This window comes from Procambarus clarkii, chromosome 20 (genome assembly GCF_040958095.1).
Source record: "Procambarus clarkii isolate CNS0578487 chromosome 20, FALCON_Pclarkii_2.0, whole genome shotgun sequence".
NCBI lineage: Eukaryota > Metazoa > Arthropoda > Malacostraca > Decapoda > Cambaridae > Procambarus > Procambarus clarkii.
Window position 1 is genome coordinate 44,771,924 of NC_091169.1, and position 26,471 is coordinate 44,798,394.

At 47.2% G+C, this 26,471-nt stretch overlaps 1 protein-coding gene across 1 annotated transcript; it reads right to left on the bottom strand.

Annotated features, from left to right (window-relative positions):
* Positions 1 to 127: 127 nt before the first annotated feature.
* On the bottom strand, positions 128 to 20,110 carry LOC123755499 (collagen alpha-2(I) chain-like). The gene is made up of 4 exons (XM_069328157.1): positions 19,984 to 20,110; positions 11,607 to 12,137; positions 9,447 to 9,470; positions 128 to 1,485 (listed from the first exon to the last, which is right to left on the bottom strand). The coding sequence occupies exons 1-4, from the start codon at positions 20,108 to 20,110 to the stop codon at positions 128 to 130; spliced, it is 2,040 nt and encodes a 679-aa protein (XP_069184258.1).
* Between the last annotated feature and the right edge of the window lie 6,361 nt (positions 20,111 to 26,471).

The following is a 26,471-nucleotide window of genomic DNA, read 5'->3' on the forward strand; positions in this document are numbered from 1 at the left end:
TGCTTGTTACCCTAGCTGGCTCCCGCTGGTGCTTGTTACCCTAGCTGGCTCCCGCTGGTGCTTGTTACCCTAGCTGGCTCCCGCTGGTGCTTGCGGCCCTCGCTGGCTCCCGCTGGTGCTGGCGGCCCTAGCTGGCTCCCGCCGGTGCTTGCGGCCCTAGCTGGCTCCCGCCGGTGCTTGCGGCCCTCGCTGGCTCCCGCTGGTGCTGGCGGCCCCACGCTCCCGCTGGTGCTGGCGGCCCCACGCTCCCGCTGGTGCTGGCGGCCCTCACTGGCTCCCGCTGGTGCTGGCGGCCCTCACTGGCTCCCGCTGGTGCCGGCGGCCCCACGCTCCCGCTGGTGCTGGCGGCCCCACGCTCCCGCTGGTGCCGGCGGCCCCACGCTCCCACTGGTGCTGGCGGCCCCACGCTCCCACTGGTGCTGGCGGCCCCACGCTCCCGCTGGTGCTGGCGGCCCCACGCTCCCGCCGGTGCCGGCGGCCCCACGCTCCCGCTGGTGCTGGCGGCCCCACGCTCCCGCTGGTGCCGGCGGCCCCACGCTCCCACTGGTGCTGGCGGCCCCACGCTCCCACTGGTGCTGGCGGCCCCACGCTCCCGCTGGTGCTGGCGGCCCCACGCTCCCGCCGGTGCCGGCGGCCCCACGCTCCCGCTGGTGCTGGCGGCCCCACGCTCCCGCTGGTGCTGGCGGCCCCACGCTCCCGCCGGTGCCGGCGGCCCCACGCTCCCGCTGGTGCTGGCGGCCCCACGCTCCCGCTGGTGCTGGCGGCCCCACGCTCCCGCTGGTGCTGGCGGCCCCACGCTCCCGCCGGTGCCGGCGGCCCCACGCTCCCGCTGGTGCTGGCGGCCCACGCTCCCGCTGGTGCTGGCGGCCCCACGCTCCCGCTGGTGCTGGCGGCCCCACGCTCCCGCTGGTGCTGGCGGCCCCACGCTCCCGCTGGTGCCGGCGGCCCCACGCTCCCGCTGGTGCCGGCGGCCCCACGCTCCCGCTGGTGCTGGCGGCCCCACGCTCCCGCTGGTGCTGGCGGCCCCACGCTCCCGCTGGTGCTGGCGGCCCCACGCTCCCGCTGGTGCCGGCGGCCCCACGCTCCCGCTGGTGCCGGCGGCCCCACGCTCCCGCTGGTGCCGGCGGCCCCACGCTCCCGCTGGTGCTGGCGGCCCCACGCTCCCGCTGGTGCTGGCGGCCCCACGCTCCCGCTGGTGCCGGCGGCCCCACGCTCCCGCTGGTGCCGGCGGCCCCACGCTCCCGCTGGTGCTGGCGGCCCCACGCTCCCGCTGGTGCCGGCGGCCCCACGCTCCCGCTGGTGCTGGCGGCCCCACGCTCCCGCTGGTGCTGGCGGCCCCACGCTCCCGCTGGTGCTGGCGGCCCCACGCTCCCGCTGGTGCTGGCGGCCCCACGCTCCCGCTGGTGCCGGCGGCCCCACGCTCCCGCTGGTGCCGGCGGCCCCACGCTCCCGCTGGTGCCGGCGGCCCCACGCTCCTAACAAAATCTGCCCGTTTAGCCAGCCATGAATGAGCTTGTTAATGGAATTTCTTTTCTGGTTTCCAAGTGAAGAAATGTATAAGGACCGAGCATGTGTATGTAGGTAATGTGTAGAGTTTGAGTACATGTGGCCACGTGAGACACAGTGACGGAAGGTGTGTGCTTGTGCTTGTCAGGCCCAGAGCACATGTGTGTTAGTAGTTAAGAGGGAGACTGTGTGTGAAGGAATAGTTCTTTGGATTGTCTGGGGATGAATTAATAGCTACTTGGAGTGTGTTGGGGTGACTGAATATTGTACGGACTATAAATAAGTGAGAATATTGTTAGAGGCAGTTGAGTTGTTGTTGTTGTTTAAGATTCACTACCTGGTACAAAAAGTTCCAAGTAGCACGGGCTGTGGTGAACCCGTAGTGGACTTGGCAGTTGAGTGGTTTCAAGCAACCACAATCAGAGCCTTTATCCCTAACGACTTATACAACTCGTTACGATTCTGGCTGGACTGAACAAGTACACAACAGTGTACATCAAATTTACATGTTTAGAATAACTTAAACAAGATTGTTACCGTGTTATTTCAAAGCCAGAGTTGTAAACAACGTGATGCAGGTGTTCTTAAAACACGTGGCAAGTAAGAGGACACTTGCCACATGTTTCTGGCGAAACTAAACAAGGAAACGATTAAATTGCCATATACAATTGGAAGAATATTTACTCGTGGCATGAAATGATTGTATTGTTCAGTCTTATTGGCCTGATGTGCAAAGACAGGTGTGAGTGCACTTACCTAGTTACCTAGTTGTACTTATCTAGTTGTGCTTGCGGGGGTTGAGCTCTGGCTCTTTGGTCCCGCCTCTCAACTGTTAATCAACTGTGTGTGTGTGTGTGTACTCACCTAGTTGTACTCACCTAGTTGTACTTGCGGGGGTTGAGCTCTGGCTCTTTGGTCCCGCCTCTCAACCGTCAATCAACAGGTGTACAGGTTCCTGAGCCTATTGGGCTCTATCATATCTACACTTGAAACTGTGTATGGAGTCAGCCTCCACCACATTGCTTCCTAATGCATTCCATTCCATTCCATGTGTGTGTGTGTGTGTGTGTGTGTGTGTGTGTGTGTGTGTGTGTGTGTGTGTGTGTGTGTGTGTGTGTGTGTGTGTGCACTCCAGTACCCCTGTGGGAACCTCATGTGGAGGACTGGAACTATTGTACATGTGAATATGTGTTCGCCAAGATGCTTTCTGTGAAGGGGAAGAGGCAGCACGGGAGGGTGGCAGTAGTCCTGCTGTTAACTACCCACCTGAGACAACACAGTCTTTGTAATTGATGGTCAGGAGTCAGTAAAATAATATGCAAGGGAACGAGATATCCTACATCACCTGCGATGTCCTACAAGATATCCTACAATATCTACGATAATTTACAAGATATCCTACAATACCTGCGATGTCCTACAAGATATCCTACTATATCTGCGATGTCCTACAAGATATCCTACAATACCTGCAATATCCTACAAGATATCCTACAATACCTACAATGTACTACAAGATATCCTACAATACCTACGATGTCCTACAAGATATCCTACAATACCTGCGATATCCTAAATGAGGTGTATCTCTTAGTTACATAGACGAAATTTACTTCAAGTTTGAACTTCATTAGGAATTTAAGTACTGTACATTAGAAGGTATATTAGATGTATATATATTAAGCATATTAGAAGGTATATTTAGATGTATATATATATTAAGTATATTAGAAGGACACGTGGTAAATGACTGCCGTGATGGGACTGGTAGTCGATTTGTACTATATATTAAAACCAAACCTACTCCCATGTGTGTTTGTGTAGGTGTAGGTGTGTTTGTGCATACATAAATGTGTTTATCCGTGCCTTCTAGAAGAGATAATTTAGCTCTAGGACTATGCTTTCTAGCTATTGTGCCTAGTATGTGTTTAATATTTCACGATGACATCTTGGTTAATCAATATATTATGATTCTTCCCGTCATCCCTAAAACACTACTTTTTCAGCTGGTATGTGTATTTAACTGGACTGTTGTTAAGGATAAATTTTACTGGCCTATTTATATTATTCTGAAACCTACCTAGTCTACACAAGTGCTCCATTTTCATCGCTATCTCTCTGGCTTAAATTTTGTGACGATTTTCCATTATTTCATTTTGGTTTTCCTTGCTCCTCTCTTGCCATGTGCTTCCTCCTGGTTCTGGTAGATTGTAGATTATCGCAGTTCTTTCTATAGTTCTGCGACTAAAGATGGGTGCAAACCTATGACCTCGGCATTGCCAGTCGCGTACTCTACCACTAGACCACTCTACCACCTAGAGCCCTAGTTGATTTCCTCAGTGATATATCCCTGTAAACACACAACATAACAATCCCTATCATTCCCTTGTTACAACTTGTTATAACGTTGTTACAACTTGATAGGTGTTAAAAGTTGTTGGAACGTTGTAGCGACGTTGTAGTTCGTTGTGTTTGGCGGGATATCACGTTACTGTGATTTCAGTGTTTCTTATCTCACTGTTGACTTAATCTACTTTCTGTCAGTCTTTATCTACTTCAGTAAAGGCTTTATCTAGTCTTGTTCCTCATCCTTCAGTTACAGTCTTTAACTGCTTGATTATCTCCTCCATTTCCCTACTTCCTTCCTTTCTTGTTTTATCTTCCCTCTTCGAATGTTTTTATTCTGTTTTCTAACGCATTCGCAGTTTCCTTCCTTTTTGGGATTTTTCTCCTTCACTTCCTCCAATTGCGTCATGGTTTTTACGCAGCGTTCTTCATTCCTGTTAAAAATGTAACCTTTTAGTCCTCGAGGACCTCATTACTGTCCTCTATCCTCTCCTGTATTTCCTGAAATTGCCTTCCAAGAGAAGCTGCCTCTTTTGCAGTGTTCTAATCTCTCATTCTCTCCTCCTCCGCATTTTCATGCATTTTCCATTGCCTCTAAATAGGCCATCCTCACTTTCTTTAAGTTCTGCTGTGATGTTGGTATTCCTTAATTCCTATTTCATATGCTCTTATAAAGACCTTATATTCCATGTGGTTTGGTTTAGTTCCATTGGACGTTCCTTTACCTAATCTAATCTTCCTTAACTGCTCCTACACACACCAAGAGGTACAACTGAGGTGAAACTGCCTTGCATTATGTTATAACACCATCACCAACTCCCTGGCATAAATCAGTGACAGGCATGGCTTAATTGCTCCTGTCGTGACATGCAGAAACATGTCCTCGTGTGTCTTTCCTCTCAGTGTGTGTGTGTGTGTGTGTGTGTGTGTGTGTGTGTGTGTGTGTGTGTGTGTGTGTGTGTGTGTGTGTGTGTGTGTGTGTGTGTGTACTCACATATTTGTGTCTGCAGGATCGAGCATTGACTCTTGGATCCCGCCTTTCCAGCCATCGGTTGTTTACAGAAATGACCCCGGTCCTATTTCCCTATCATACCTAGTTTTAAAATTATGAATAGAATTTGCTTTACGTGTGTGTGTGTGTGTGTGTACTCACCTAGTTGTGTCTGCGGGGGTTGAGCTCTGGCTCTTTGGTCCCGCCTCTCAACCGTCAATCAACTGATGTACAGATTCCTGAGCCTACTGGGTTCTGTCATATTTACATTTGGAACTGTGTATGGAGTCAGCCTCCACTACATCACTTCCTAGTGCATTCCATTTACTAACTACTCTGACACTGAAAAAGTTCTTTCTAATGTCTCTGTGGCTCATTTGGGTACTCAGCTTCCACCTGTGTCCCCTTGTGCGTGTGCCACCCGTGTTAAATAATCCATCCTTGTCCACCCTGTCAATTCCCCTGAGAATTTTGTATGTGGTGATTATGTCTCCCATAGCTCTTCTGTCTTCCAGCGACGTGAGGTGCAGTTCACGTAGTCTGTCCTTATAACTCATGCCTCTTAGTTCTGGGACTAACCTAGTGGCATATCTCTGAACTTTTTCCAGCTTCGTCTTGTGCTTGACTAGGTACGGACTCCATGCTGGGGCTGCATACTCCAGGATTGACCTTACATATGTGGTATACAAGGTTCTGAAGGATTCCTTACACAGGTTTCTGAAAGCAGTTCTGATGTTAGAACACTATACCTCGCATAGGCCGCTGATGTTATTCTTTTGATGTGGGCTTCAGGAGACAGGTTTGGAGTGATATCAACTCCCAGATCTTTTTCTCTGTCCCGATCTCTGTTCCGATCTTTCTCACATGGTGTGTGTGTGTGTGTGTGTGTGTGTGTGTGTGTGTGTGTGTGTGTGTGTGTGTGTGTGTGTGTGTGTGTGTGTGTGTGTGTGACCCCCCCCCCCCCACCAGCAAGGCTTCACAGTGCACAATATCAATATTAAACAAATATACCATGAAACTACTCAGTCACTTACTTAATTAAATGTATTCTACCAGAGCTACTGAATATTGCAACATATGTTATCACTTCGTCATATTATGCAACAATAGACGTCTGCTAATAATAATAATAATAAATTACAGCTAATAAAAAGGGTTTTAATATCCTCACCGAAGTTTTAACGCTTTAGTTACATTAAATACAGAATCTTCCTGTCCTCACATTTAATGCATGACACTTTTGACGCTACTGGCGCCAACGGCAAAATCACAGTGCTTTGGCGAGATTAAGGGCACGGTAAAATTGACGGCTCCTCACTACCTACTAATGAGGATTGATTTCAATGGGTTAGGCAGAGATACGTCAAATTTGACGTTTGTCAATCTACGAGGTGTGTTGGTGAATTACTGGCATCATGATGTGGAGTATACTGTCACCACATACACCAACATACACTGCCACCACTCACATACACTAACATACATGTGCCCACAGGGACATTAGAAATAATTTTTTCAGTGTCAGAGTAGTTGACAAATGGAATGCATTAGGCAGTGATGTGGTGGAGGCTGACTCCATACACAGTTTCAAGTGTAAATATGATAGAGCCCAGTAGGCTCAGGAACCTGTACACCAGTTGACTGACAGTTGAGAGGCGGGACCCAAGAGCCAGAGCTCAACCCCCGCAAGCACAACAAGGTGAGTACTACACCATGACATGGTAACATCCCAGGTTGCATTGTTTTGACCATGTCGTGGTGTAGTTGTCTAAGGTGTGTGCTTGGGAGGGAAGGGAACTATCAGGGAGAAAGTGCCAAGCCATTACGACTATATACCACTTGGAAGGGGTCAGGATAAGGATTTGGATAGAACGGGGGGGGGGAGGGGAGGAAATTACGCGTGTTATTTGACAGTACCCAGTGCAAAGGTTCAAATCCTCCAAACAAAGTTTTTCTACAACTGACGCCCGACGTTAAAGCGACGGTCTCGCTTCATGCAGGTCGGCGTTCAATCCTCGACTGTCCAAGTGATTGGGCACCATTCCTCCGCCCCCCCCCCCCTCGGTCCCATCCCAAATCCTTATCCTGATCCCTTTCCAGTGTTATATGGTCGTAATGGCTTGGCGCTTCCTCCTGATAGTTCCCATTGTATGTTCATAAATATAAAGTAGAACATGACTTGATACAAGAGTCACATTCGCATCACCTTCTTATCGGATACAAACACCTTCACCGCCTTTTTCACCATCTTCAAAATCAAAAATACATGTAATCAAATTCTTGGCATATGAACGTGTGTTAGAACGAGGTTGAGCGTCGTTAAACATTACAGGAGAACCACACAAGGGTAACAAGATGGTCTCTGGTCTTGTTAATCAAGACGTGGACACAACTGCGTTAACGAGCGCTTGGTTCGTTTAGCGTAATCACGGTAAAACACGTTTGTTTCAAGCGCCTTCCTGGGGAGGAATAGGTGGCAGCTGATCTGGCCCCCTGGTGGAGCAGGGCAGGGAGGCCTCGAACCATTGTTACCACCACAGCTGACCAAAGGGAATGACCCAGACAAGGAGGAGGTAGTCGAAGCCTACTTAAAACCAAATTCAAACTAGTATAACAACTTTTGACGATCTCCACATTCGAGTACCTTCACTCGACAAGGCAGCTGGGTACAAGAGCTAAACCTGATCTCTACACGAGTACAAACAGACGAGTACCCGAGTACATATTTATATACTCGTCGAGGAAGCATCGTACAGAAAGTTTTAATCTCATTTATCTCGTATAATCCAATTCCCAAAGTTTCCCGCGTACGTTCTTCTAGGAGGATTAGCTGTCAAGAACTAAGTCCTCGCTTGCCACGGTGACTAAAAGGACTTCTTATAAGCTGCGAGTCATTTGTCATGATGGTAAGCCCACATCTCGCTTTATTGAGTCCACCCGCTTGGACTGGTTGGTGTACAGCCTCGCTTCTTACAGGCCGGTGTTCGATACCCCGATGTTGTAAGTGGTTGCAGGGTACCGTTCACTCACTGCTTCTTGAACAGGGCTTCTTGTGTCTCTTCCGTGTGCTATGATTAAAAAGTTTTCTCCTCATAATTGTATTTTTGACACCTCGATATATTGAAGTTATACGGGATTAGACACTAATTCCATATGACGGGTGCGTTAGTACTATTACTAGTACGACGGTTGCGTTACTACTCAAACCCGTCACTCAAGGTCACAAGTAACGAGAAAAGGGAAAATATCAAGGAGGCAATAACCAGGAGATTCTGTGTTGATCCTACGTTGATAATGTTGATCCTGTGATGATCCTACGTTGATAATGTTGATCCTGTGATGATCCTACGTTGATAATGTTGATCCTGTGATGGTCCTACGTTGATAATGTTGATCCTGTGATGATCCTACGTTGATAATGTTGATCCTGTGATGATCCTACGTTGATAATGTTGATCCTGTGATGATCCTACGTTGATAATGTTGATCCTGTGATGATCCTACGTTGATAATGTTGATCCTGTGATGATCCTACGTTGATAATGTTGATCCTGTGATGATCCTACTGTCGGAAATTCCCGACTCAAGTAACTTCTAGTGTACCAAGCTGTAAATGCTGTTGCATCGTTAGTATAGGAATCATAATTTACCTCAGTCAGTCAGACAAAGAAATTTGAGTGTCGTGAAGTCTCATACAAAATACGAATTTGCCACGTCACCTGTTCACTAATTTTCTATAAAACTTACATTAAATTAATCCTTAAACTAACAGTCTGAAGAATAGATATAATATAGTGTTCCCCCTCAAGACCGAAGATAATTAAATCACCAATAAAACATGCTCCTTCATCCCTGCTTGATACCTGCTTATTACTTGCTTGATACCTGCTTATTACTTGCTTGATACCTGCTTATTACTTGCTTGATACCTGCTTATTACTTGCTTGATACCTGCTTGATACCTGCTTATTACTTGCTTGATACCTGCTTATTACTTGCTTGATACCTGCTTATTACTTGCTTGATACCTGCTTATTACTTGCTTGATACCTGCTTATTACTTGCTTGATACCTGCTTATTACTTGCTTGATACCTGCTTATTACTTGCTTGATACCTGCTTGCCACAACAAGTCGTTGGCACAAGGAGAAGCAATCCTCCCGCTAGTCACACTGAACAAAACACCAGCATCTATAAACCTCAGCAAAACTTCGCTATACACATTAAGGAATACCACAGCTCGGTTTATATGTTTAATAAGCTATACCTGGTCTTATATATTTATTATATAAATAGTTACACAGCGGGTGCAGCCATGAGAATCCACCAATATACACATAACTGTTCTCATGATGTAACCGCCTCATGGTTGTTAGTGTGTGTATTACTGTGTAAACATTCAGCAGGTGAAATAAGAAGAGTGTTGGTAACACCACAACTGGTTTTGCTAAGACGCCCAGCGACGCTCCCAGCCACATGGCCCTCGACGCTCCCAGCCACATGGCCAGGATAGTTATGGTGATAAAGAACAACATTGACCCGTCCAGACTATCCATGAGGTACCCAGCAGAGAGAGATACACACACAGGCCATGTGTACTTACCGCCCTCGACAGCAAGCATCTCGTCTGCAACAGAAAACGAGACTCATTTTAACACACATTGTTTTCCTAGCGTGTTGCAAGGACATCACTCTAGCTCATCCTGTCATACACAAGTTATGATACTTGTTGCAACGTACAATTTTGGACTGTTTAGAGCCAGAAGATCACGTTTTGTTTGACTTTGCAAAGGGCAGGAGAAAGAATTCAACAACTAAACCTTATATTACGTTGGCCTAATATAAACAAACAACTGCTAAATTAGGCCTAAAGATGGCTGTATTAGTTCTTCAATTGCTATTGTAGGATTACGACAGGCTAGTTTAGGTAGTGGCATTATTGTTCTATTTTATGGACTGTCATTTAGAGTGTTCCAATAGTTCAAAACGTGAACTTCACTTGGGTACAACAGTCTATTTTCGGACATTGGACCAATAATTGCAATAAGTTCTATCATTTATGAAGGCTGGGTTGTATAATCACTATCATCCAAACACAAGCTCATTCCACAACTTCCTGTGGCCACATTTACACATACAAAAATATTTTACAAAATAATTTAATTACATAACTCCTAGGTGTTATCCAGCAATTGTACCAGTGGTGTGTGTGTGGGGTCACATTGTTAAGCAGATTGACCCCATACCCTATCAGTGTGGGGTCAGCCAGCCAGATCCCACCCTCTATCTGTTGGGGGAGGGGGGGGGGGTTCCCTGATACCACCCTCCGTTTGTGGTGTGTGTATATATATATATATATATATATATATATATATATATGTATATATATATATATATATATATATATATATATGTCGTACTTAGTAGCCAGAACGCACTTCTTGGCCTACTATGCAAGGCCCGATTTGCCTAATAAGCCAAGTTTTCCTAAATTAATATATTTTCTCTAATTTTTTTCTTATGAAATGATAAAGCTACCCATTTCATTATGTATGAGGTCAATTTTGTTTTATTGTAGTTAAAATTAACGTAGATATATGACCGAACCTAACCAACCCTACCTAACCTAACCTAACCTATCTTTATAGGTTAGGTTGGGTTAAGTAGCCGAAAAAGGTAGGTTAGGTTAGGTTAGGTAGGTTAGGTAGTCGAAAAAACATTAATTCATGAAAACTAGGCTTATTAGGCAAATCGGGCCTTGCATAGTAGGCTGAGAAGTGCGTTCTGGCTACTAGGTACGACATATATATATATATATATATATATATATATATATATATATATATATATATATATATATATATATATATATATATATATATATATATATATCACAATAAGTGATCACAAGACCCAATACATCTTGACTTTCTATATACAGACAACTTTAATATATCCCCATACATTACCTCTACAAAGGAAATGGGACGAAATAAATCTTTGCCATTCTTAGATGGACTTAATCATAAATGTGAAAATTTCAGGTTCTTTGTATACAGAAAACCAACATATGTTGGGTCATGTGTACACTTTTATTCATCTTATATAACACATGGGATACCAGGACATGATATAAGAGCTGGGATACGAGGACATGATAAAATAGCTGGGATACGAGGACATGATATAAGAGCTGGGGTACCAGGACATTATATAAGAGCTGGGATACGAGGACATAAGAGCTGGGATACGAGGACCTAAGAGCTGGGATACGAGGACATGATATAAGAGCTGGGATACGAGGACATAAGAGCTGGGATACGAGGACCTAAGAGCTGGGATACGAGGACATGATATAAGAGCTGGGATACCAGGACATAAGAGCTGGGATACGAGGACCTAAGAGCTGGGATACGAGGACATGATATAAGAGCTGGGATACCAGGACATGATATAAGAGCTGGGATACGAGGACATGATAAAATAGCTGGTATACGAGGACATGATATAAGAGCTGGGATACCAGGACATGATATAAGAGCTGGGATACGAGGACATAAGAGCTGGGATACGAGGACCTAAGAGCTGGGATACGAGGACATGATATAAGAGCTGGGATACGAGGACATAAGAGCTGGGATACGAGGACCTAAGAGCTGGGATACGAGGACATGATATAAGAGCTGGGATACCAGGACATAAGAGCTGGGATACGAGGACCTAAGAGCTGGGATACGAGGACATGATATAAGAGCTGGGATACCAGGACATGATATAAGAGCTGGGATACCAGGACATGATATAAGAGCTGGGATACCAGGATATGATATAAGAGCTGGGATACCAGGACATGATATAAGAGCTGGGATACCAGGATATGATATAAGAGCTGGGATACCAGGACATGATATAAGAGCTGGGATACCAGAACATGATATAAGAGCTGGGATACCAGGACATGATATAAGAGCTGGGATACCAGGACATGATATAAGAGCTGGGATACCAGGACATGATATAAGAGCTGGGATACCAGGACATGATATAAGAGCTGGGATACCAGGACATGATATAAGAGCTGGGATACCAGGACATGATATAAGAGCTGGGATACCAGGACATGATATAAGAGCTGGGATACCAGGACACGATATAAGAGCTGGGATACCAGGACATGATATAAGAGCTGGGATACCAGGACATGATATAAGAGCTGGGATACCAGGACATGATATAAGAGCTGGGATACCAGGATATGATATAAGAGCTGGGATACCAGGATATGATATAAGAGCTGGGATACGAGGACATAAGAGCTGGGATACCAGGACATGATATAAGAGCTGGGATACCAGGACATGATATAAGAGCTGGGATACCAGGATATGATATAAGAGCTGGGATACCAGGACATAAGAGCTGGGATACCAGGACATGATATAAGAGCTGGGATACCAGGACATGATATAAGAGCTGGGATACCAGGACATAAGAGCTGGGATACCAGGACATGATATAAGAGCTGGGATACCAGGACATGATATAAGAGCTGGGATACCAGGACATAAGAGCTGGGATACCAGGACATGATATAAGAGCTGGGATACCAGGACATGATATAAGAGCTGGGATACCAGGACATAAGAGCTGGGATACCAGGACATGATATAAGAGCTGGGATACCAGGACATGATATAAGAGCTGGGATACCAGGACATGATATAAGAGCTGGGATACCAGGACATGATATAAGAGCTGGGATACCAGGACATAAGAGCTGGGATACCAGGACATAAGAGCTGGGATACCAGGACATAAGAGCTGGGATACCAGGACATAAGAGCTGGGATACGAGTTTCATCAGATCCAAATTTACCACAATAAGGGCACGCAACATGTGTACATTTGCAACACCTTAATACTATATAATACAATGGAGGAATTTATCATTTTAAAGTGTGTCCGAAAGTCAGATAACTACATCATACAACATGATCTATCAACCATAAAGTGACTGCAGGCTCTACCCACCACAATCAAATACACCACTAATCGCCCAAACGTCTTAAGAGAAAAAAGACAATTCGATAAACATTAAAGACACGTATACATACCCAAATATACATATACTACGAGTATATTCCTTGGTATAACTCTCCTATTCCCTCTTCAAAGCTACCATGGGCCAATATGTTTTTTCAAGCACTTGTATTCACGCCAATGGTTAAAAAAAATGTAAATCTAGCAACTAATCCAGGAGGAGTGAGAGCCTTTGAAGTGCCTGGCCAGGCAATTAGCCATTCGTCTTGCTAATCAAGTTGTTTTGCCTCGTCCAAAACTTTATTCTGGTGAAGATGAGGAGTATTCACTCCTCGGGCCCTCATAGTCTCTTTATTGTGCCTTATGCTTAGTGAGTCAAGGGTCCTCATCTTGTTAACACTGACTTACCCCTCATAATGCTGCCTCACTCTCCTTACCTTCCCCTCATAATGCTGCCTCAATCCCCTTACCTTCCCCCTCATAATGCTGCCTCACTCTCCTTACCTTCCCCCTCATAATGCTGCCTCACTCTTCTTACCTTCCCCCTCATAATGCTGCCTCACTCTCCTTACCTTCCCCCTCATAATGCTGCCTCACTCTTTTTACCTTCCCCTCATAATGCTGCCTCACTCTCCTTACCTTCCCCTCATAATGCTGCCTCACTCTCCTTACCTTCCCCTCATAATGCTGCCTCACTCTCCTTACCTGCCCCTCATAACGCTGCCTCACTCCCTTTACCTTCCCCTCATAATGCTGCCTCACTCTCCTTACCTTCCCCTCATAATGCTGCCTCACTCCCTTTACCTTCCCCTCATAATGCTGCCTCACTCTCCTTACCTTCCCCTCATAATGCTGCCTCACTTCCCTTACCTTCCCCTCATAATGCTGCCTCACTCCCCTTACCTTCCCCTCATAATGCTGCCTCACTCCCTTTACCTTACTCCTCATAATGCTGCCTCACCCTCCTTACCTTCCCCTCATAATGCTGCCTCACTCCCTTTACCTTCCCCTCATAATGCTGCCTCACTCCCTTTACCTTACCCCTCATAATGCTGCCTCACTCTCCTTACCTTACCCCTCATAATGCTGCCTCACACTCCTTACCTTCCCCTCATAATGCTGCCTCACTCCCCTTACCTTCCCCTCATAATGCTGCTTCACTCTCCTTACCTCCCCCTCATAATGCTGCCTCACTCTCCTTACCTTCCCCTCATAATGCTGCCTCACTCCCTTTACCATACTCCTCATAATGCTGCCTCACTCTCCTTACCTTCCCCTCATAATGCTGCCTCACTCCCTTTACCTTCCCCTCAATGCTGCCTCACTCCCTTTACCGTACCCCTCATAATGCTGCCTCACTCTCCTTACCTTCCCCTCATAATGCTGCCTCACTCTCCTTACCTTACCCCTCATAATGCTGCCTCACTCCCCTTACCTTCCCCTCATAATGCTGCCTCACTCCCCTTACCCCTCATAATGCTGCCTCACTCCCCTTACCCCTCATAATGCTTCCTCACTCTCCTTACCTTCCCCTTATAATGCTGCCTTACTCTCCTTACCTTCCCCTCATAATGCTGCCTCACTCCCTTTACCTTCCCCTCAATGCTGCCTCACTCCCTTTACCTTACCCCTCATAATGATGCCTCACTCTCCGTACCTTCCCCTCATAATGCTGCCTCACTCTCCTTACCTTACCCCTCATAATGCTGCCTCACTCCCCTTACCTTCCCCTCATAATGCTGCCTCACTCCCCTTACCCCTCATAATGCTGCCTCACTCCCCTTACCCCTCATAATGCTGCCTCACTCTTCTTACCTTCCCCTCATAATGCTGCCTCACTCTCCTTACCTTCCCCTCATAATGCTGCCTCACTCCCTTTACCTTACTCCTCATAATGTTGCCTCACTCTCCTTACCTTCCCCTCATAATGCTGCCTCATTCTCCTTACCTTACCCTTCATAATGCTGCCTCACTCCCCTTACCTTCCCCTCATAATGCTGCCTCACTCCCCTTACCTTCCCCTCATAATGCTGCCTCACTCTCCTTACCTTCCCCTCATAATGCTGCCTCACTCTCCTTACCTTCCCCTCATAATGCTGCCTCACTCTTCTTACCTTCCCCTCATAATGCTGCCTCACTCTTCTTACCTTCCCCTCATAATGCTGCCTCACTCTCCTTACCTTCCCCTCATAATGCTGCCTCACTCCCCTTACCTTCCCCTCATAATGCTGCCTCACTCTCCTTACCTTCCCCTCATAATGCTGCCTCACTCTCCTTACCTTCCCCTCATAATGCTGCCTCACTCTTCTTACCTTCCCCTCATAATGCTGCCTCACTCTCCTTACCTTCCCCTCATAATGATGCCTCACTCTTCTTACCTTCCCCTCATAATGCTGCCTCACTCTTCTTACCTTCCCCTCATAATGCTGCCTCACTCTCCTTACCTTCCCCTCATAATGCTGCCTCACTCTCCTTACCTTCCCCTCATAATGCTGCCTCACTCTCCTTACCTTCCCCTCATAATGCTGCCTCACTCTTCTTACCTTCCCCTCATAATGCTGCCTCACTCTCCTTACCTTCCCCTCATAATGCTGCCTCACTCCCCTTACCTTCCCCTCATAATGCTGCCTCATTCTCCTTACCTTCCCCGTCATAATGCTGCCTCACTCTCCTTACCTTCCCCTCATAATGCTGCCTCACTCTCCTTACCTTCCCCTCATAATGCTGCCTCACTCTTCTTACCTTCCCCTCATAATGCTGCCTCACTCTTCTTACCTTCCCCTCATAATGCTGCCTCACTCCCCTTACCTTCCCCCTCATAATGCTGCCTCACTCTCCTTACCTTCCCCTCATAATGCTGCCTCACTCTCCTTACCTTCCCCTCATAATGCTGCCTCACTCTCCTTACCTTCCCCTCATAATGCTGCCTCACTCTTCTTACCTTCCCCTCATAATGCTGCCTCACTCTTCTTACCTTCCCCTCATAATCCTGCCTCACTCCCCTTACCTTCCCCTCATAATGCTGCCTCACTCTTCTTACCTTCCCCTCATAATGCTGCCTCACTCTTCTTACCTTCCCCTCATAATGCTGCCTCACTCTCCTTACCTTCCCCTCATAATGCTGCCTCACTCCCCTTACCTTCCCCCTCATAATGCTGCCTCACTCCCCTTACCTTCCCCTCATAATGCTGTCTCACTCTTCTTACCTTCCCCCTCATAATGCTGCCTCACACTCCTTACCTTCCCCCTCATAATGCTGCCTCACTCTCCTTACCTTACTCCTCATAATGCTGCCTCACTCTTCTTACCTTCCCCTCATAATGCTGCCTCACTCTCCTTACCTTCCCCTCATAATGCTGCCTCACTCTCCTTACCTTATCCCTCATGATGCTGCCTCACTCTCCTTACCTTATCCCTCATGATGCTGCCTCACTCTTCTTATCTTATCCCTTATAATGCTGCCTGGAAGGCCATGCCCAAAATTGGCCCACTAACACACTACAGGGAACGATATGGCAGGAACTGCAGAACAGAAGTAGTGAAGAGACAGATCACACCCAAAGAACACTGTACCAACATCAAAAGGTCCACAGCTCTTCCATCTCCTGCCACTAATACTAAGAAACCTTCCCGGACGACAAGTTCACGTGTTCGATAACTGGACAAGTTCCTTGCAGGAAGCATCGAACCAGCCGGGTTGTGATGGATGTGTGTGGGGTCTGCGGGACACAGCAAGCAATAGTCTGTTAGATCAAATTATCACAAGTGTGGCCCCAAGCCGGGTTTAGGAAGGCGAAGAACTCCCAGAATGTAATGTAAGCAAACTTCAGGACAGAGTGCTCACTAGGACACAAGGGCAGAGTACCCACTAGGGCAGAGTACCCACTAGGGCAGAGTACCCACTAGGACAGAGTACCCACTAGGACAGAGTACCCACTAGGACAGAGTACCCACTAGGACAGAGTACCCACTAGGGCAGAGTACCCACTAGGGCAGAGTACCCACTAGGGCAGAGTACCCACAAGGGCAGAGTAGCCACTAGGACAGAGTACCCACAAGGGCAGAGTACCCACTAGGGTAGAGTACCCACTAGGGCAGAGTACCCACTAGGGCAGAGTACCCACTAGGGCAGAGTACCCACTAGGGCAGAGTACCCACTAGGGCAGAGTACCCACTAGGACAGAGTACCCACTAGGACAGAGTACCCACTAGGACAGAGTACCCACTAGGACAGAGTACCCACTAGGGCAGAGTACCCACTAGGGCAGAGTACCCACTAGGGCAGAGTACCCACTAGGGCAGAGTAGCCACTAGGACAGAGTACCCACAAGGGCAGAGTACCCACTAGGGTAGAGTACCCACTAGGGCAGAGTACCCACTAGGGCAGAGTACCCACTAGGGCAGAGTACCCACTAGGGCAGAGTACCCACAAGGGCAGAGTAGCCACTAGGACAGAGTACCCACAAGGGCAGAGTACCCACTAGGGTAGAGTACCCACTAGGGCAGAGTACCCACTAGGGCAGAGTACCCACTAGGGCAGAGTACCCACTAGGGCAGAGTAGCCACTAGGGCAGAGTACCCACAAGGGCAGAGTAGCCACTAGGACAGAGTACCCACAAGGGCAGAGTACCCACTAGGGTAGAGTACCCACTAGGGCAGAGTAGCCACTAGGACAGAGTACCCACAAGGGCAGAGTACCCACAAGGGCAGAGTACCCACTAGGGCAGAGTACCCACTAGGGCAGAGTAGCCACTAGGGCAGAGTAGCCACTAGGGCAGAGTACCCACTAGGGCAGAGTACCCACTAGGGCAGAGTAGCCACTAGGGCAGAGTACCCACTAGGGCAGAGTACCCACTAGGGCAGAGTACCCACTAGGGCAGAGTACCCACTAGGGCAGAGTAGCCACTAGGGCAGAGTACCCACTAGGACAGAGTACCCACTAGGACAGAGTACCCACTAGGGCAGAGTACCCACTAGGGCAGAGTACCCACTAGGACAGAGTACCCACTAGGACAGAGTACCCACTAGGGCAGTGTACCCACAAGGGCAGAGTACCCACTAGGACAGAGTACCCACAAGGGCAGAGTAGCCACTAGGACAGAGTACCCACTAGGGCAGAGTACCCACAACGGCAGAGTAGCCACTAGGGCAGAGTACCCACAAGGGCAGAGTACCCACTAGGACAGAGTACCCACTAGGGCAGAGTACCCACAAGAGCAGAGTACCCACTAGGGCAGAGTACCCACAACGGCAGAGTAGCCACTAAGGCAGAGCACCCACAAGGGCAGAGTACCCACTAGGGCAGAGTACCCACAACGGCAGAGTAGCCACTAAGGCAGAGCACCCACAAGGGCAGAGTACCCACTAGGACAGAGTACCCACAAGGGCAGAGTACCCACAAGGGCAGAGTACCCACTAGGGCAGAGTACCCACTAGGGCAGAGTAGCCACTAAGGCAGAGCACCCACAAGGGCAGAGTACCCACTAGGGCAGAATACTCACTAGGGCAGAGTACCCACTAGGACAGAGTACCCACTATGGCAGAGTACCCACTAGGACAGAGTACCCAGTAGGGCAGAGTACCAACTAGGGCAGAGTACCCACAAAGGCAGAGTAGCCACTAGGGCAGAGTAGTCACTAGGGCAGAGTACCCACTAGGGCAGATTACCAACTAGGGGAGAGTACCCACTAGGGCAGAGTACCCACTAGGGCAGAGTAGTCACTAGGGCAGAGTACCCACAAGAACAGAGTAGCCACTAGGGCAGAGTACCCACAAGGGCAGAGTAGCCACTAGGGCAGAGTACCCACAAGAGCAGAGTAGTCACTAGGGCAGAGTACCCACAAGAGCAGAGTAGCCACTAGGGCAGAGTACCCACAAGGGCAGAGTAGCCACTAGGGCAGAGTACCCACAAGAGCAGAGTAGCCACTAGGGCAGAGTACCCACAAGGGCAGAGTACCCACTAGGGCAGAGTAGCCACTCGGGCAGAGTACCCACTAGGGCAGAGTACCCACTAGGGCAGAGTTCCCAATAGGGCAGAGTTCCCACTAGGACAGAGTACCCACTAGGACAGAGTACCCACTAGGACAGAGTACCCACTAGGGCAGTGTACCCACAAGGGCAGAGTACCCACTAGGACAGAGTACCCACAAGGGCAGAGTAGCCACTAGGACAGAGTACCCACTAGGGCAGAGTACCCACAAGGGCAGAGTACCCACTAGGGCAGAGTAGCCACTCGGGCAGAGTACCCACTAGGGCAGAGTACCCACTAGGGCAGAGTTCCCAATAGGGCAGAGTTCCCACTAGGGCAGAGTTCCCAATAGGGCAGAGTTCCCACTAGGGCAGAGTAGCCACTAGGGCAGAGTAGCCACTCGGGCAGAGTACCCACTAGGGCAGAGTACCCACTAGGACAGAGTACCCACTAGGACAGAGGACTATCAGTGGGTTGGGAGTTTAATGAAACTGCTTACTGAACCAAACTGATTCTTGCTTACTGGCGAACAGAGACCCCAACCACTTTCCGATAGAAATATGACCATATTTCTCTATGGAAATATGGCCATATGGCTCTCTCATATCACTGGAGGGCCACTCCTCAACTTAAGGTTCTGCTTCACCTTGCAGTTCAGTTCCCACCTGGAGTTCAACTTATAATATTCTTCAGATGCGAAATTCCTTCATTACATTCTCCCATACAAAGCTGTAATATTATTACGTATCCATACTAAAATGTTTCCCAATAAAATATATATATACATATATTCACAATAAATAAACTACTCATTCCGACATCTCGTTAAACACTCCAGCTCCGCCGCGGTGGGGCCTCCCCCATTCTGGGCGAGTCCACACTGAAGGGCAGCTCCGGGCCACGCCAGGGATGCCAGATTGGGCTACAAGTAGCGAATTGGGCTACTTTTCAGAGCCCCGCGCTCCCAAATTTTTAATTTCGCTACTTGCGACTTTTTGGGCTACTTTAAAAACAAGTTGGGCTATTTTGGGCTATTAATGTTAAGAAACTCAATGATGATTTTCATGCTTTTATAATGCCATGTGTACAAATCACAGCCGCGTCCAACAGCTTGACTGAATAGACTACTTACCGCAGGAGGCCAGGTCAGAGACCGACCCCCTGGGGACGTTGATCCTAGGAACTTCCCAAAGAAAAAGTAACCGCAAGGCAAGATAATCCTCCCCAGGGGCAATAGATTTCCCAACCTTAATTGTCATTAATACTTCATCCCGGGTACTGTCTATGTTAAGTGACCTCCCAATGTTGCCTACTGTAAATATTAGGTTTCTCTTTAGGTGTTTCCAAGAATCAAATGACTGTCGTTAGAGCGGAATAGCATACAGCGTACTTGGCAGCGTCATCTGTGCTTTCATTGTTAGTGTGGCTCTGACCTCCAGAAGGATAGTTCGACACAAGTTACCGCATATTGAAAAGAAGTTACCGCTGTTACTTTTAGAATTTGCTTAAGTGTTAAGATAAGGAAGTGTAAAATGGGGAAGTGGTCTAAATACCAGGAAGCATTTCAGATGTCCTGGCTTAAGGATCCCGTGTTTGGAAAGTGGTTGACTGAAGTGAAAGAAGATGGAAATAAGGCATATTGTAAAGTTTGTAGAACTGAGATAAGAGCTCATAGAAGTGATTTAAAGAAACACAGTGAAACATTAAAACACAGACAAAATATATCGGAGATAAGTCATCAGCAGATGAGCATCAAGTCTGTTCTATCAAAGAAGGAAGATAAACTTACTAAATTTGAATGTCGTCTGTCTGTATGTACTGTCGCTATCTAGACATCTAACATTATGTTTGTAACTCATCTTGTATGTATGTACTTTTACCTGAATAAACATTTGATTTGATTCGATTTGACTAAACAAAAAATTGGGCTACTCTACTTGCAAATTCACTACTTTTTGACCGTCAGCTCGCTACTTTTAGCAATTTGGATCTGGCAACCCTGGGCCACGCCCCCTCAGTCGTGCGCTGACCACAGGAGAGTAAGGATGTACTGCTCCCGCCTCCAGCATGTTCACTCATCTCTTATTCCTTATTTCTGCTCACTATCTTAGTCAAATCTCTACCCTACATTCATATACGTTTCCTACGATCATTGGGCACACGATCAATCAATAATAAACACTATAAATACATTCTAATGAGACCTTACCGCAGAAATGACGAGGTGAGGGCGCCTGCTCTCTGGCGCTCCAAGATGGCGCTCACTCAGGTCGCCCACAAAATCACTTTTAGGACTGCCTCACTAAGCTCCTTCCAGTCGCTACTGGCGCTCACAAAGTCGCCTGGCAGACTCCACACAGAAATACCGGCCTCCTTCCCCACCACACAAAGGAAGACGCATCAAGGTCCACATAGGCACGACCACCATTAGGCTTCAGGTCGTCTCTAACATCTCCATAATCACTGAGAAATGACATACTGTCGTCTCCTCTACAACTTCCTCGCCAGTTGTACACTCTAGCCATCACTCAAACACTTTATCCAGAACCGTCTTCTATTTTCCCAGGACACAGTGACGCACGTCCATTCCTGACGACGGTGGCAACTCAAGTGACGTCACGATGTCCGCCAGCGTCACAAAATGTCGACATGTTATGCATTCTAACTTCTACAAGATGTTCATCCTCTGCTTGTATGCTTTTAAGTCACTCAACGACGTTTATTTAAACAATTTCCTTCCTCTGAAATTGTAATCTCTGGTCAGGTGTGAAGAATAACTCTGACCTGTTAGACTCGCTTCACCAGGCTACCTTGGGTCATAACAATACCCACTAGGACAGTACCCACTAGGACAGAATACCCACTAGGACAATACCCACTAGGACAGTACCCACTAGGACAGAATACCCACTAGGACAATACCCACTAGGACAGAATACCCACTAGGACGGACAGTACCCACTAGGACAGAATGCCCACTAAGACAGAGCACCCACTAGGTACAGGGGTGCGGCCTTATATGCCTTTTTATGGTAATTATCAAGCTCTTCGAAAGTAATATAAAATTCACGTTAAATACCAGTAAACCCTGCTATAACGAACACTACTAATATAATACAACTCAATTTAAAACTTGCAAGGCTTTAACAATTAGACTTTCAAATCAAAAAATATTTCCTCCGCTACAGTTGCACAATGACCGAAACGAATGACTTTCTTTCGTATTAAATAAATGTTGCCTTTCTAATTATAAATATTTTTTAATGAGGGTAGATAAGGCTAACATAGAACTCTTTCATTAATGAAACACTTTATCCGTTTTCTTTGTTGAAAGCTTGTTTTTTGACATGTTTGAATGCATACAGAGCCTAGTACATTAAGTTGACTTATGAAACCTTCACTAGGAAAAATATAGCCTTTGTAGGACAAAAGGTTCCCTACTCCCAGCACTATGACAAAGCGGTCGCTAGGACAACTGCCCGCTAGAACAAAGTGACCGCTAGGATAAACCTCCCTCTAGGACAAGGCGAGGTGGAAAATACACCTCATCTTGTATACTTTGAAAATAAAATACTTAGAAAATACAAACTCACTGGCGTGAAAATACACCATAACAAAGACACATTATACAAAAACACTCGAAAAAGTACAGCTTAAAAACAAAACAAATAAATATTTACGACGTTGTAAATTTGACGACAATAATACATTCTGTCCTCATATCCCAGCACCTCTCCTGTCCTCGTATCCCAGCACCTCTCCTGTCCTCATATCCCAGCACCTCTCCTCTCCTCATATCTCAGCACCTCTCTCCTGTCCTCATATCCCAGCACCTCTCTCCTGTCCTCATATCCCGGCACCTCTCTCCTGTCCTCATATCCCAGCACCTCTCATGTCCTCATATCCCAGCACCTCTCCTGTCCTCATATCCCAGCACCTCTCTCCTGTCCTCATATCCCAGCACCTCTCTCGTCCTCATATCCCAGCACCTCTCTCCTGTCCTCATATCCCAGCACCTCTCTCCTGTCCTCATATCCCAGCACCTCTCTCCTGTCCTCATATCCCAGCACCTCTCTCCTGTCCTCATATCCCAGCACCTCTCTCCTGTCCTCATATCCCAGCACCTCTCTCCTGTCCTCATATCCCAGCACCTCTCTCCTGTCCTCATATCCCGGCACCTCTCTCATGTCCTCATATCCCAGCACCTCTCCTGTCCTCATATCCCAGCACCTTTCCTGTCCTCATATCCCAGTACCTCTCTCCTGTCCTCATATCCCAGCACCTCTCCTCTCCTCATATCCCAGCATCTCTCCTCTCCTCATATCCCAGCACCTCTCCTCTCCTCATATCCCAGCACCTCTCTCCTGTCCTCATATCCCAGCACCTCTCTTGTCCTCATGTCCCAGCACCTCTCTTGTCCTCATATCCCAGCACCACTCTCCTGTCCTCATATCCCAGCTCCTCTCCTGTCCTCATATCCCAGCACCTCTCTCCTGTCCTCATATCCCAGCACTTCTCTCATGTCCTCATATCCCAGCACCTCTCTCATGTCCTGATATCCCAGCACCTCTCTCCTGTCCCCTCCTCTCTCCTGTCCCCTATATCCCAGCACCTCTCTCCTGTCCTCATATCCCAACACCTGTCCTGTCCTCATATCCCAGCACCTCTCCTGTCCTCACATCCCAGCATCTCTCTTCTCCTTATATCCCAACACCTGTCCTGTCCTCATATCCCAACACCTGTCCTGTCCTCATATCCCAACACCTGTCCTGTCCTCATATCCCAGCACCTGTCCTGTCCTCATATCCCAGCACCTCTCCTGTCCTCATATCCCAGCACCTCTCCTGTCCTCATATCCCAGCACCTCTCCTGTCCTCATATCCCAGCACCTCTCCTGTCCTCATATCCCAGCACCTCTCCTGTCCTCATATCCCAGCACCTCTCCTGTCCTCATATCCCAGCACCTCTCCTGTCCTCATATCCCAGCACCTCAACTGTCCTCATATCCCAGCACCTCTCCTGTCCTCATATCCCAGCACCTCTCCTGTCCTCATATCCCAGCACCTCTCCTGTCCTCATATCCCTGCACCTCTCCTGTCCTCATATCCCCGCACCTCTCCTGTCCTCATATCCCAGCACCTCTCTCCTGTCCTCATATCCCAGTACCTCTCTCCTGTCCTCATATCCCAGCACCTCTCTTGTCCTCATATCCCAGCACCTCTCCTGTCCTCATATCCCAGCACCTCTCCTGTCCTCATATCCCAGCACCTCTCCTGTCCTCATATCCCAGCACCTCTCCTGTCTTCATATCCCAGCTCCTCTCCTCATATCCCAGCACCTCTCCTGTCCTCATATCCCAGCACCTCTCTCCTGTCCTCATATCCCAGCACCTCTCCTCTCCTCATATCCCAGCTCCAGTGTAACATAGCCAAACTGGCTCAGTGTTTTCTCCTCATATCTTAGAGTCCTTGAGGTCAATGATCAACGTAAGGGATGATTGGATTGGTTTTCTTCACTTTTCCTTATAATCCTCTTTCACCATAGACTGTGTGTTATGCTATCTCTCTTTTTTTCCTAGCTCACTATTCACTGTAGGGAACATGATCGCAACATTCAATATACTGAGGGGATTAAGCATGATGGACAAAGACGGGCGCTTTAAATTGACAAAGTAGGACAAGAGGACACAGTGTGGAAGCTGAAAACGCAAATGATCCTAAGAAGTGTAATGAAATACTCGTTCCACTCCACGAGTGGTAACAAAGGAGAAGTTGTGGAAGCCACCTCCATCATCAACTTTAAAGGTGAAATTCTACACAGAACGTCAGAATAATTAAAATTACAAGGCAACAGGCACACCAAGGCTGGTTGAGAGGGTACAGCGAGACCTCTCTCCCCCGTAGACACTGTTATAGACATAATATATTATATATATTTATATATATATATATATATATATATATATATATATATATATATATATATATATATATATATATATTATTAAATATGACCGAAAAAGTAAGATTAATAATTCTAACACGAATTTTCTCAATCTTTCGTACATTACGCTTCACTGTTGGAGGTAAATCAAAAATTAATTCTCCAAAATTCATTTTTATTTCTAGTCTGACGCGACACGGGCGCGTTTCGTAAAACTTATTACATTTTCAAAGACTTTAGTTCACAAATACACAACTGAATAGAACTTACGTATCTCCGATTTTATATCTACATTTGAGTGAGGTGGGAGGGGTGATGTGGCATTAACACAAGACAGAACAAGAGGGGATATTAATAGGGTATTAAAAGTATCAACACAAGACAGAACACAAACAATGGGTATTGAATAGAAGTGTTTGTAGAAAGCCTATTGGTCCATATTTCTTGATGCTTCTATATTGGAGCAGAGTCTTGAGGTGGGTAGAATATAGTTGTGCAATAATTGGCTGTTGATTGCTGGTGTTGACTTCTTGATGTGTAGTGCCTCGCAAACGTCAAGCCGCCTGCTATCGCTGTATCTATCGATGATTTCTGTGTTGTTTACTAGGATTTCTCTGGCGATGGTTTGGTTGTGGGAAGAGATTATATGTTCCTTAATGGAGCCCTGTTGCTTATGCATCGTTAAACGCCTAGAAAGAGATGTTGTTGTCTTGCCTATATACTGGGTTTTTTGGAGCTTACAGTCCCCAAGTGGGCATTTGAAGGCATAGACGACGTTAGTCTCTTTTAAAGCGTTCTGTTTTGTGTCTGGAGAGTTTCTCATGAGTAGGCTGGCCGTTTTTCTGGTTTTATAGTAAATCGTCAGTTGTATCCTCTGATTTTTGTCTGTAGGGATAACGTTTCTATTAACAATATCTTTCAGGACCCTTTCCTCCGTTTTATGAGCTGTGGAAAAGAAGTTCCTGTAAAATAGTCTAATAGGGGGTATAGGTGTTGTGTTAGTTGTCTCTTCAGAGGTTGCATGGCTTTTCACTTTCCTTCTTATGATGTCTTCGACGAAACCATTGGAGAAGCCGTTATTGACTAGGACCTGCCTTACCCTACAGAGTTCTTCGTCGACTTGCTTCCATTCTGAGCTGTGGCTGAGAGCACGGTCGACATATGCGTTAACAACACTCCTCTCGTACCTGTCAGGGCAGTCGCTGTTGGCATTTAGGCACATTCCTATGTTTGTTTCCTTAGTGTAGACTGCAGTGTGGAAACCTCCGCCCTTTTCCATGACTGTTACATCTAGAAAGGGCAGCTTCCCATCCTTTTCCATCTCGTAAGTGAAACGCAGCACGGAACTCTGCTCAAATGCCTCCTTCAGCTCCTGCAGATGTCTGACATCAGGTACCTGTGTAAAAATGTCGTCAACATACCTGCAGTATATGGCCGGTTTCAAGTTCATGTCGACTAAGACTTTTTGCTCGATGGTACCCATGTAGAAGTTTGCAAACAGGACACCTAGGGGAGAACCCATGGCGACCCCATCTACTTGCTTATACATGTGCCCATCCGGGCTCAAGAAGGGTGCCTCTTTAGTACAAGCTTGGAGTAGTTTCCTCAGAATATTTTCTGGTATGTCAAGAGGAGTACAGGCTGGATCACGATACACTCTGTCGGCTATCATTCCGA

What these genes read in the sequence shown, in the direction of transcription:
- LOC123755499 (XM_069328157.1), bottom strand. Translation starts at nt 20,110, where the DNA reads ATGACAATTAAGGTTGGGAAATCTATTGCCCCTGGGGAGGATTATCTT. An exon ending in CTCTGACCTGGCCTCCTGCG is followed by an intron (nt 12,138 to 19,983) that starts GTAAGTAGTCTA and finishes CTCGTATCCCAG; the next exon opens with CTCTTATATCATATCCTGGT. An exon ending in AGCTCTTATATCATGTCCTG is followed by an intron (nt 9,471 to 11,606) that starts GTATCCCAGCTC and finishes TTTCTGTTGCAG; the next exon opens with ACGAGATGCTTGCTGTCGAG.